The sequence below is a fragment of the Salmo salar genome, chromosome ssa12, assembly GCF_905237065.1.
Source record: "Salmo salar chromosome ssa12, Ssal_v3.1, whole genome shotgun sequence".
NCBI lineage: Eukaryota > Metazoa > Chordata > Actinopteri > Salmoniformes > Salmonidae > Salmo > Salmo salar.
The window spans coordinates 18,156,409-18,168,540 of NC_059453.1; the positions used below are offsets into that span (position 1 = coordinate 18,156,409).

The 12,132-nt window shown below is 43.7% G+C and overlaps 1 protein-coding gene across 1 annotated transcript; it reads left to right on the top strand.

Moving 5' to 3' along the window:
- Positions 1–1,032: 1,032 nt before the first annotated feature.
- On the top strand, positions 1,033–9,215 carry LOC123725613 (B-cell receptor CD22-like). Its single transcript, XM_045692066.1, has 6 exons — positions 1,033–1,292; positions 1,456–1,491; positions 7,920–8,144; positions 8,644–8,731; positions 8,999–9,027; positions 9,169–9,215. The coding sequence occupies exons 1-6, from the start codon at positions 1,211–1,213 to the stop codon at positions 9,213–9,215; spliced, it is 507 nt and encodes a 168-aa protein (XP_045548022.1). The 5' UTR covers positions 1,033–1,210.
- The last annotated feature ends 2,917 nt before the right edge of the window (positions 9,216–12,132 follow it).

Genomic DNA, 12,132 nt, shown 5'->3' on the forward strand with positions numbered 1-12,132 from the left:
GGTCCTATGATTAAGTATAGTCTGGCCCAGGAGTGTGAAGGTGAACGGAAAGGCTGGAGCAACGAACCGCCCTTGCTGTCTCTGCCTTGCCGGTTCCCCTCTTTCCACTGGGATTCTCTGCCTCTAACCCTTTTACAGAGGCTGAGTCACTGGCCTACTGGTGTTCTTCCATGCCGTCCATGGGAGGGGTGCGTCACTTGAGTGGGTTGAGTCACTGACGTGGTCTTCCTGTCTGGGTTGGCGCCCCCCCCCCTTGGGTTGTGCCATGGCGGAGATCGTTGTGGGCTATACTCGGCCTTGTCTTAGGACGGTAAGTTGGTGGTTGGAGACATCCCTCTAGTGGTGTGGGGGCTGTGCTTTGGCAAAGTGGGTGGGGTTATATCCTGCCTGTTTGGCCCTGTCCGGGGGTATCATCGGATGGGGCCACAGTGTCTTCTGATCCCTCCTGTCTCAGCCTCCAGTATTTATGCTGCAGTAGTTTATGTGTCGGGGGCTAGGGTCAGTCTGTTACATCTGGAGTATTTCTCTTGTCTTATCCGGTGTCCTGTGTGTATTTAAATATGCTCTCTCTAATTCTCTCTTTCTCTCTTTCTGTCTTTCTCTCGGAGGACCTGAGCCCTAGGACCATGCCTCAGGACTACCTGATATGATGACTCCTTGCTGTCCCCAGTCCACCTGGCCGTGCTGCTGCTCCAGTTTCAACTGTTCTGCCTGCGGCTATGGAACCCTGACCTGTTCACCGGACGTGCTTGTTGCACCCTCGACAACTACTATGATTATTATTATTTGACCATGCTGGTCATTTATGAACATTTTAACATTTTAACATTTTGACCATGTTCTGTTATAATATCCACCCTGCACAGCCAGAAGAGGACTGGCCACCCCTCATAGCCTGGTTCCTCTCTAGGTTTCTTCCTAGGTTTTTGGCCTTTCTAGGGAGTTTTTCCTAGGGAGTTTTTCCTAGCCACCGTGCTTCTTTCACATGCTTTGCTTGCTGTTTGGGGTTTTAGGCTGGGTTTCTGTACAGCACTTTGAGAATATCAGCTGATGTACGAAGGGCTATATAAAAATAAATTTGATTTGATTTGATTTGATTCCATCTGTGTATTACAGTGATAACTCAGTGATAAAGGGATTTACAGTGAAATTGTTTTTTGGTCACACTTTAATTGGATGGTCTGGATAGTACATCTGTAGATGCAACTCCATGTACTCCATCAGCAGTGAGGATGAAGACAGTTACTCCTGTGCTGTAAAACGCCATGAGGATCTCAGCTCTCCTGCAGTGTGTGAGTATATACACTGTGGGGATATACAGTACAATAGTTCAGTATTCTACATTCAAGCAAAAGAGACAGGTCTTACTTACCAATCATCATTATAGATAAAAAATATATTTATTTTCCTCATTGTTAATATTATGTTGACTAAATCCACTGTATTTTACATCAGATAAACCAAAGACCATAGTGTCAGTCAGTCCCTCTGGTGAAATAGTGGAGGGCAGTTCAGTGACTCTGACCTGCAGCAGTGATGCCAACCCACCTGTAGACAAATACACCTGGTACAAGAAGAATGTAGCCTCACCAATAGTATCAGGACAAAGTTACAGCAACACCAACATCAGATCTGAAGACATTGGAGAATATTACTGTGAAGCTGGATTGAAATGCTTACTAATGGGTATATTTCCAACAATGCAGAGTAAAACAATGTAAATAGTGACACAAGGAATAAATACTCAGTGAATAACAAGTAAAAATAACATGTCTATTTACCAAATCAAATCAAGTACCTAGTTGATGTGCAGGGATATGAGGTAATTGAGGTGTTTATGTACATACATATAAGGGCAAGGGGGATACCTAGTCAGTTGCATGACTGAAGGCACCACTGAAGGCATTCAACTGAAATGTGTCTTCTACATTTAACCCAACCCCTCTGAAACAGAGCAGCACGGGGGGGGCTGCCTTAATCGACGTCATCGGCGCCAGGGATCAGTTGTTGTTGGGGGTTAACTGCCTTGCTCAAGGACAGAACTGCATATTTTTCCAACTAGCCTGTTCAGGGATTCGAACCAGCGCTCTTAACCTCTAGGCTACCTGCCACCCCATAGGTAGGAGCAAAGTGGCTAGGCATCAGGACAGATAATAGATTAAGATGTAGCAGCAGCTTATGTGGAGTAGTAGCAGCAGCATATGTGGTGAAAGTGTGTGTGTGTGTGTGCGTGTGTCTGTGTGTTTTTGTGTGTGTGGTGTTAGTATCAGTATACATGTGTGCTCATGTTATGTGTGTGTTGGCATATGTCTGATTGTATCACACAGTCGTCTGGAACATCTGGTACTCTCATGCGTGGTTCAGTGTTGCTTGCGTCGAAGCGAGCATAGAAGGCATTTACTGTAGCTCGTCTGATAAGCTTGTGTAACTGGGCAGCTCGCGGCTGGATATCCCTTTGGAATCCGTGATAGTTTGCAAGCCCTGCCACATCCTTCAAGCTTCAGAGCCAGCATAGTAGGATTCAACCTTAGTCCTGTATTGACGCTTTAACGGTTTGATTGCTTAACCTAGGTCGCAGCGAGATTTCGTATAAGTGTCCGGATTAGTGTCCCACTACTTGAAAGCGGTTTTGCCAAAGGGAGGGCAAGGGAGGGCCTTTTATACGTGTGTGGAGTAAAAGTGATCCAGAGTTTTGTCGCCCCTAGTTTCACAGGTGACATGCTGGTAAAAATTATGTAAAAGTGTTTTCAGTTTTCCTGCATTAAAATCACCTTCCATGAGAAACTCTGCCTCTAAATGTGTAATTTTTTGTTTGCTTATGGCTCTTCATAGCTTGTTGAGTGAGGTCTTAGTGACAGCATGGATTTGTGATGGTAAATAGAAAATTATGAAAAATATATTCTGAGCAAAAATATAAACGGAGCATGTAAAGTTTTGATCCAATGTTTCATGAACTGAAATAAAAGATCCCAGAAATGTTCCATAAACACAACAAGCTTATTTCTTAAAAACATTTCCGCACAAATTTGTTTACATCCCTGTTCGTGAGCATTTTTCCTTTGCTAAGATATTCCATCCACCTGATGGGTGTGGCATATCAAGAAGCTGATTAAACAGTATGATCATTACACAGGTGCAACTTGTGCTGGGGACAATTAAAAGGCCACTCTACATTGTGCAGTTTTGTCACAAAACACAATGCCAAAGATGTCTCAAGTTTTGAGGGAGCGTGCAATTGGCATGCTGACTTTAGGAATGTAAACCAGAACTGTTGCCAGATAATTGAATGTTAATTTCTCTACCATATGCCGCCACCAACGCCGTTTTAGAGAATTTGGCAGTGCGTCCAACCGGCCTCAGAACCGCAGACCACGTGAAACCTCACCAGCCCAAGACCTCCACATTCAGCTTCTTCACCTGCAGGATGGGCTGAGAAGAGCCACCTGGACTGCTGATTTAACTGTTGCTTTCCTCAACTGAAGAATATCTGCATAAACTGTCATAAACTGTCTCAGGGAAGTTCATCTGCATGCTCTTCGTCCTCACTAGGGTCTTGACCTGACAGCTGTTTGGCATCGTAATCGACTTCAGTGGGCAAATACTCACCTTCGATGGCCACTGGCATGCTGGAGAAGAGTGCTCTTCATGGATTAATTCCGGTTTCAACTGTACTGGGCAGATGGCAGACAGCGTGTATGGCGTAGTCTGGGCAAGCGTTTTGCTGATGCCAACATGTGAACAGAGTGTCCCATGGTTGCGGTGGGGTTATGGTATGGGCAGGCATAAGCTACAGACAACAATCGATGTCAATTTGAATACAGAGAGATACTGTGATGAGATCCTGAGGCTCATTGTTGTGCTATTCATCCGCCACTGTCACCTCATGTTTCAGTATCATAATGCATGGCCCCATGTCGCAAGGATTGTAAACAATTCCTGGAAGCTGAAAATGTCCCAGTTCTTCTATGGCCTGCATACTCACCAGTCTCCTTTTGAGAATGCTTTGGATGCTCTGGATCGATGAGTACGACAGCGTGTTCCAGTTCCTGCCAATATTCAGCAACTTCGCACAGCCATTATAGATTAGTTGGACAACATTCGACAGGCCACAGTCAACAGCCTGATCAACTCTATGCGAAGGAGATGTGTCGCACTGCATGAGACAAATGGTGGTCACACTAGTTTTCTGATCCACACCCCTACTTATTTTTAATGGTATCTGTGACCAACAGATGCATATGTGTATTCCCAGTCATGTGAAATCGATAGATTAGGGCCTAATACATTCATTTCAATTGACTGATTTCCTTATATGAACTGTAAGTCAGTAAAATGTTGTTGTTTTTTTCAGTGTAGATGACAACTCTCTTGGTAAACAGAATTTTCTACTGTTTATCACAAGGTATTCTAACTCAGGCAAGCAAAACCTTGAGACTTCCTTAACAAAGAGACACACCCCTCCTCCCTTCGACTTACCAGAGTCTACCATCCATTCTTGAAGATGCATACACTCTTAGAGAAAAGGGTTCCAAAAGGGTTCCTTTTAAGTTCTAGATAGAACCCTCTTTGGTTCCAGGTAGAACCCCTTTCAGTTACATGTAGAACACTCTGTGGAAAGGGTTCTACATGGAACCCCAAAAGGTTCTACCTGTAATTCAAAAAGGTTCTTCCTGGAACCAAAAGGTTTCTTGAAAGGGTTCTCCGATGGCGGCAGACAAATAACCCTTTAAGTTTCTAGAAAGCAGAATTTTATTGTGTAGACAAACCAGCAAGATGTATAACTCAAGAAAAACGTATGATATTACAGTTTTCCAGGTCCCGGTGATAGGATAGAACATAGCTCATCCAGTTTGTTCTCCAGTGATTGCACGTTTGCCAATATTTATTTATTTTCTATTTAACCTTTATTTAACTTGGCAAGTCAGTTTTAACCTAATTCTTATTTACAATACAACAGAGGGCAATGGCGTTCTATTTGATCGCCGAATAATCTCATCAGGATGCCTGCTCGCTTGCCTCTCTATCGCCCCCATCTCCTCTTTCGAGTCCCGGGGGATTAGGGCCTGGTCCGGAGTAAGCAGAACGTCAATAATTGCCATCTCGTTGAAGTAGAAATGTTTGTCCATATCAAGATAAGTGATCACTGTGCTGATGTCCGGAAGATGTTTTCGGTCAGAGGAAAGTTATTAAGATTAGCGTAAAAAATACACAAAACAGCAGAGTAGGTCAAAAGCCTGTAATTCAGCTGCCATCCACTGCAGCTCCATCTGCTGTTCACAAGGGCCAACACTGTAACATAATATGATAGTGGCATGTTCTGAGGTACAGACATCAATGTTTGTGTGCTTATTAAATGTGACTTTTTCAAGCCAGTGTCACGTTTCATTAGTTTGTTATGTTGTTATTATGTTGTTATTAGCCCAACATTATTGAGGACATTATTATTAGGTACCGGTACTATACATAATGGCCAACAGTGTCTGTGTCCCAAATGGCACCCTTTTCCCTTAATAGTGTACTGCTATTGACCAGGGCACATAGGGTGCCATTTGGGACACAGTCAGTGTAACTGAATATGAAAGTGGCATTATATAACTGGCCATCGTATGAAGAGACGCTGCAGTAATTGTTGAGATGCCAGTAGGGAGAACTCTAGTCTAGATACTGGAACGTTCAGTTACACTTTGAAGCAGCTGATGAGGAGTGATGGGAATGGGTCATATTTTGCCTCTTTTAAAAATGTAGGGCCCACTCCTCAGAAGAATAAGAAAGGCAACCCTGTTCTGACATACTGTTAATGTATGTTAATGTCTTTATGCCTTGACTAGGCTACTTTTAAAATGTGTCAACCACAGAACTCACACTTACAGTAAGCAACTTATTGTTTCTCTGCACTACCAGTAAGTGTTGTTGGTTTAGATGAACTAACTCAGCATCACCTTCCTGTCATCCATAGACCTCTACAGACTGAACCATATCAGAGTTATTTATATGGACATTATACTGTATGTCCTTCATTAGCACTTTATATTCACAGAATAGTATATGGACAACATGCCCCTCGCAGGTGCCGTGCTAGAGCGGGCATCCAGCCTGGTAGGAGGATGCCTGCGCAGCGCATCTGGTCGCCGGTACGCCTCCGAGGACCAGGCTACCCAACTCCCGCTCTACGCACGGCTACCATCAGGCCCCTGCACAGCCTAGTCCGCCCTGTACAAGCACCCCGCTCGTGCAGGGCTACTAGTTCCATCCAGCCAGGACGGGTTGTCTTCTGGGAAGACTTTCCACTAGATGTTGGAACATTGCTTCCATTCAGCCACAACAGCATTAGTGAGGTCGGCACTGTTGTTGGGCAATTAGGCCTGGCTCGCAGTGTGCGTTCCAATTCATCCCAAAGGTGAGATTGAGGTCAGGAATCTGTGCAGGCCAGTTAAATTCTTCCACAAACTTCGACAAACCATTTCTGTATGGACTTCGCTTTGTGCACAGGGGCATTGTCAGGCTGAAACAGGAAAGGGCCTTCCCCAAACTGTTAGCACAAAGTTGGAAGCATAGAATCATCTAGAATGTCATTGTGCACTGTAGTGTTAAGTTTTCCCTTCACTGGAACTAAGGGGCCTAGCCCGAACCATAAAAAACAGTCCAAGACCATTATTCCTCCTCCACCAAACATTACAGTTGGCACTATGCATTTGGGCAGGTAGCGTTCACCTGGCATCTGCCAAACCCAGATTCGTCCTTCAGACTGAAAGATGGTGACGCGTGATTCATCCCTTCAGAAAACGTGTTTACACCGCTCCAGAGTCCAATGGTGGCGAGCTTTACACCACTCCAGCCGACTCTTGGCTGCTCTGTCATGGGAACCATTTCATGAAGCTCCCGACGAACAGTTGTTGTGTTGATGTTGCTTCCAGAGGTAGTTCGGAACTCGGTAGGGAGTGTTGCAGCCGAGGACAGACAAATTTTACGCGCTTAAGCACTCGGCGGTCCCGTTCTGTGAGCTTGTGTGGCCTACCACTTCGCGGCTGAGCCGTTGTTGCGCCTAGACGTTTCCACTTCACAATAACAGCACTTACAGTTGACCGGGCAGCTCTAGCAGGGCAAAACTTTGACAAACTGACTTGTTGTAAAGGTGGCATCCTATGACGGTGCCATGTTGAAAGTCACTGAGCTCCTCAGTAAGGCCATTCTACTTCCAATGTTTGTCTATGGAGATTGCATGGCGGTGTGGTTGATTTTATACACCTGTCAGAAACAGGTGTGGCTGAAATAGCTGGATCCACTCATTTGAAGGGGTGACCACATACCTTCGTATATATTGTATATTCCGGAGTATATTAATGCCTTGTTTCCTTTTACTCCAGATGTTGTGTTGGAGATGGATCCTACATCTGTGTCAGAGAGGGAGAATGTCACACTGACATATAGAACCATATGTACACTGGACCCCATCACAGCCTACAGTTGGTATAAGAATGGACAGCCTATACCAAACAGCAACACCTACTCTCCTGTCTATATCCTATTCTCAGTCAGCAGTGAGCATACAGGCAGATACTCCTGTGCTGTAGAAAGCCATGAGGATCTCTCCTCTGCTGAAGAGACTCTGTGTCAGATGTAAGTACATGGGGTTTAAATCATTAGTTTGGTACATTAACATTGTAATTATTTTTGATCTATCTCCAGTTGTATTCTTTATTAAGTGACATCATGTTGGAACCTCAGAGCATGTGCTTTTCATTTTTCTCAATGTAATTATTTTAATCTATCTTGTAAAATGCCCCGATGTACTTTATTTGCTAAATCTAATGTCTCCAGAAAGCCAAGATAATATATAATACAACCAAGATGTAAATGTATTTTTAATGGTCCTTCATCAGATGGCCCAAAGAACACTTCAGCATCAGTCAGCCTCTCTGGTGAAATAGTGGAGGGCAGTTCAGTGACTCTGACCTGCAGCAGTGATGCCAACCCACTTGTGGACAAATACACCTGGTACAAGAAGAATGCAGCCTCACCAAAAGCATCAGGACAGAGTTACAGCATCACTAACATCATCTCCGAGGACAGAGGAGAATACTACTGTGAGGCTGAGAATAAATATGGACGTCTCAACTCTACTTCTGTGCATGTAGATGTTCATTGTAAGTACACCAATCCTTCTCTTTTGATCTGAGATTGACACATTTTATATTTTATTTCACTCATACAATCATAAGTCCAAATGTCATGATGTTCCTCATGTTAAACACTGTTTTAAAACACCGTTTTGCTACATACTGTCCACCAGACGGCCCAAAGAGCACCTCAGTGTCAGTCAGTCCCTCCTGTGAAATAGTGGAGGGCAGTTCAGTGACTCTGACCTGCAGCAGTGATGCCAACCCACCTGTGGACAAATACACCTGGTACAAGAAGAATGTAACCTCACCAAAACCATCAGGACAGAGTTACAGCATCACTAACATCAGCTCTGAGGACAGAGAGGGATACTACTGTGAGGCTCTGAACATTATAGGGAGAGATACTATCCCTGTCCATGTTAATGTTATATGTAAGTATGTCACATTCTGTCCATTGTTGGTGCTCTGTAATTTTACAGATTTCATTCTGACATCATGCATTTATAAACCCATGATACTGCAGCAGTGTTTCCCTGGGTTCCTGTGGTGGGGGTGGGGGCTGTCCTGACTGCTGGAGCTCTTCTACTCACCATCTACTGTACTCTGAAGAGGTGAGTCTTTCATTGAGATATACTGTTAGTTACACATCAACCTCCACTAGAGGTCAGTAGAGAGCAGAGCTCACTCTGTCCCTCATTACAGGAGACACACAGGAGGAAGTGATGCCACAGCAGACACACAGGTAATAATGTCAACAACCAAAGTTATTTCAATACCAATGCAGCAGACACAGGCAGGAAGCAAATACATGTATGTATGAGTATTTGTGTTTCTGTGTCTCTCTCTGTTTCTGTGTCTCTCTCTCTCTCTCTCGACAGTGTCTCCATCCTGATCCTAACAGTGAGACGTACACAGCTCTGGACATGAAGAGTATGACACCCTGGCAGTAAGTCTGTTATAATGCAGTTTGTGTGTTTGTGTGTCCGTGTACATAAAAATGTTAGAGGGACTGGTTCATCAAGTTCTCATTCAATGTGTCTTCTTTCAGAATGTGAGGGACTCCCCAGTGACACAGCCCCTCAGATAGACACTTAGCCCTCTGATTATGATAACTTAAGAGAACCATCACAGAACCTGGATTGAAGAGAACCACCACATTACCTGGATTGAAGAGAACCACCACATAACCTGAAGAGCTACAGCATCAAACCAAAGCGAGGCTTCACAATACTATTCTCTTACTATCATAATACTTTCTTATCTATTAGGTTTACCAGACAATGAGCTTTAACTTTTGAGTAAATGCTGGAATTTAGATTGTTCTCCTAATGATAAATACAGTATGTATATAGATGATCAATACAGTATGTATATAGATGATAAATGGGATAGATTATGCTTCTGCTCTTTTTCTATAAGATTTTGCCATTTCCAGATTTGATTACATTTCACGTAGAAATATGTTGAACCATTCATTAGCTCTGCTCCTTCAGGGTAGCAGTAAGCTATACCACTCCCCCAGCAGGAACACAGAACCTAACTGGTGGAGGCTGGGGTGGTGGGAGGAGCTAGAAGCCAGCTCATAGTAGCAGCAAGTGGCAGCAGGATGAGTGAGCAGACCTGGTCAGCCTAAATAGACCACCAAATATGGTGGACGTAAATGATACTAGCCTCTAATTGGTGCAATCTCTGCTGATGCGTCAGCTGAGACGGGCACTCAGGTTAATTTTCTGAACTGGCTCCGCTTAATTTCAGAAAGAAAACACCACATAGAAATATGTTTAACCATTTACAGTGCATTCGGAAAGTATTCAGACCTCTGGACTTTTTCCAAATTTTGTTACATTACAGACTCATTCTAAAACGGATTAAATTGATTATTTCCCTCATCAATTTACACACAATACCCCATATTCACAAAGCGAAATGTTTTGTCAATTATAAAAAACAAATACAGAAATACCTTATTTACATAAGTGTTCAGGGCCTTTGCTATCGGACTTGAAATTGAGCTCAGTTGCATCCTGTTTCCATTGATCGTCCTTGAGATGTTTATACAACTTGATTGGAGTCCACCTGTGGTGAATACAATTGATTGGACATGATTTGGAAAGACACACATCTGTCTATATATGATCCCACAGTTGACAGTGCATGTCAGAGCAAAATCCAAGACAGGAGTCGAAGGAATTGTCCATAGAGCTTAGAGACAGGATTGTGTTGAGGCACAGATCTGGGGAATGGTACCAAAACATTCTGCAGCATTGAAGGTCCCGCAGAACACAGTGGTATCTATCATTATTAAATGGAAGAAGTTTGGAACCACCAAGACTCTTCCTAGAGCTGGCCGCCCTGAGCCAAACTGAGCAATCGGGGGAGCACCTCAGGGAGGTGACCAAGAACCTTCCCGAAGGACAACCATCTCTGCAGCACTCCACAGATCAGGCCTTTATGGTTGAGTGGCCAGACAGAAGCCACTCCTCAGTAAAAGGCACATGAAAGCCCGCTTGGTGATTGCCAAACGGCACCTAAAGGACTCTCAGACCATGAGAAACAAGATTCTCTGGTCTGTTTAAACCAAGATTGAACTCTTTGGCCTTGAATGCCAAGCGTCACGTCTGGAGGAAACCTGGCACCATCCCTACGGTGAAGCATGGTGGTGGCAGCATCATCCTGTGGGATGTTTTTCAGTCGCAGGGACTGGGAGTTTAGGAAGGATCGAGGCAAAGATGAATGGAGCAAAGTACAGAAAGATCCTTGATGAAAACCAGCTCCGGGAGAGCTCAGGACCTCAGACTGGGGCGAAGGTTAACCTTCCAACAAGTCAACGACCCTAAGCACACAGCCAAGACAATGCAGAATTGGCTTCAAGACAAGTCTCTGAATGTCCTTGAGTGGCCCAGCCAGAGCCCGGACATGAACCCGATCGAACATCTCTGGAGAGACAGCTGCGCAGCAATGCTCCCCATTCAACCTGACACAGCTTGAGGGGATCTGCAGTGAAGAAACTCCCCAAATACAGGTGTGCCTAGCTTATAATGTCATACCCAAGATGACTTGAGGCTGTAATCGCTGCCAAAGGTCTATCAACAAAGTAATCCGCTAGCGGAACGCCTCACCAATATCCAATGGTATAGAGTGGCGCGAATTACAAATACCTCAAAAATGCAAAAACTTCAATTTTTCAAACATATGACTATTTTACACCATTTTAAAGACAAGACTCTCCTTTATCTAACCACACTGTCCGATTTCAAAAAGGCTTTACAGCGAAAGCAAAACATTAGATTATGTCAGCAGAGTACCCAGCCAGAAATAATCAGACACCCATTTTTCAAGCTAGCATATAATGTCACAAAAACCCAGAAGACAGCTAAATGCAGCACTAACCTTTGATGATCTTCATCAGATGACACACCTAGGACATTATTTTATACAATACATGCATGTTTTGTTCAATCAAGTTCATATTTATATCAAAAAACAGCTTTTTACATTAGCATGTGACGTTCAGAACTAGCATACCCCCCGCAAACTTCCAGGGAATTTACTAACAATTTACTAAATTACTCACGATAAACGTTCACAAAAAGCATACCAATTATTTTAAGAATTATAGATACAGAACTCCTCTATGCACTCGATATGTCCGATTTTAAAATAGCTTTTTGGTGAAAGCACATTTTGCAATATTCTAAGTACATAGCCCAGCCATCACGGGCTAGCTATTTAGACACCCGGCAAGTTTAGCCTTCAACAAAATCAGATTTACTATTACAAAAGTTTGATTACCTTTTGTTGTCTTCGTCAGAATGCACTCCCAGGACTGCTACTTCAATAACAAATGTTGGTTTGGTCCAAAAAAATCCATCGTTATATCCGAATAGCGGCGTTTTGTTCGTGCGTTCCAGAAACTATCCGAAATGGTAAATCAGGGTCGCGCGCTAAATATTCCCTTACCGTACTTCGAAGCATGTCAACCGCTGTCTAAAATCTATTTTTATGCAATTTC

Excerpts from the sequence above, each read along its gene's own strand:
- LOC123725613 (XM_045692066.1), top strand. The coding sequence starts at position 1,211 with ATGTACTCCATCAGCAGTGAGGATGAAGACAGTTACTCCTGTGCTGTA. Across the intron at positions 1,293-1,455 it reads TCTCAGCTCTCCTGCAGTGT|ATAAACCAAAGACCATAGTG; the intron begins GTGAGTATATAC and ends ATTTTACATCAG. Across the intron at positions 8,145-8,643 it reads TGTGCATGTAGATGTTCATT|CAGTGTTTCCCTGGGTTCCT; the intron begins GTAAGTACACCA and ends ATGATACTGCAG.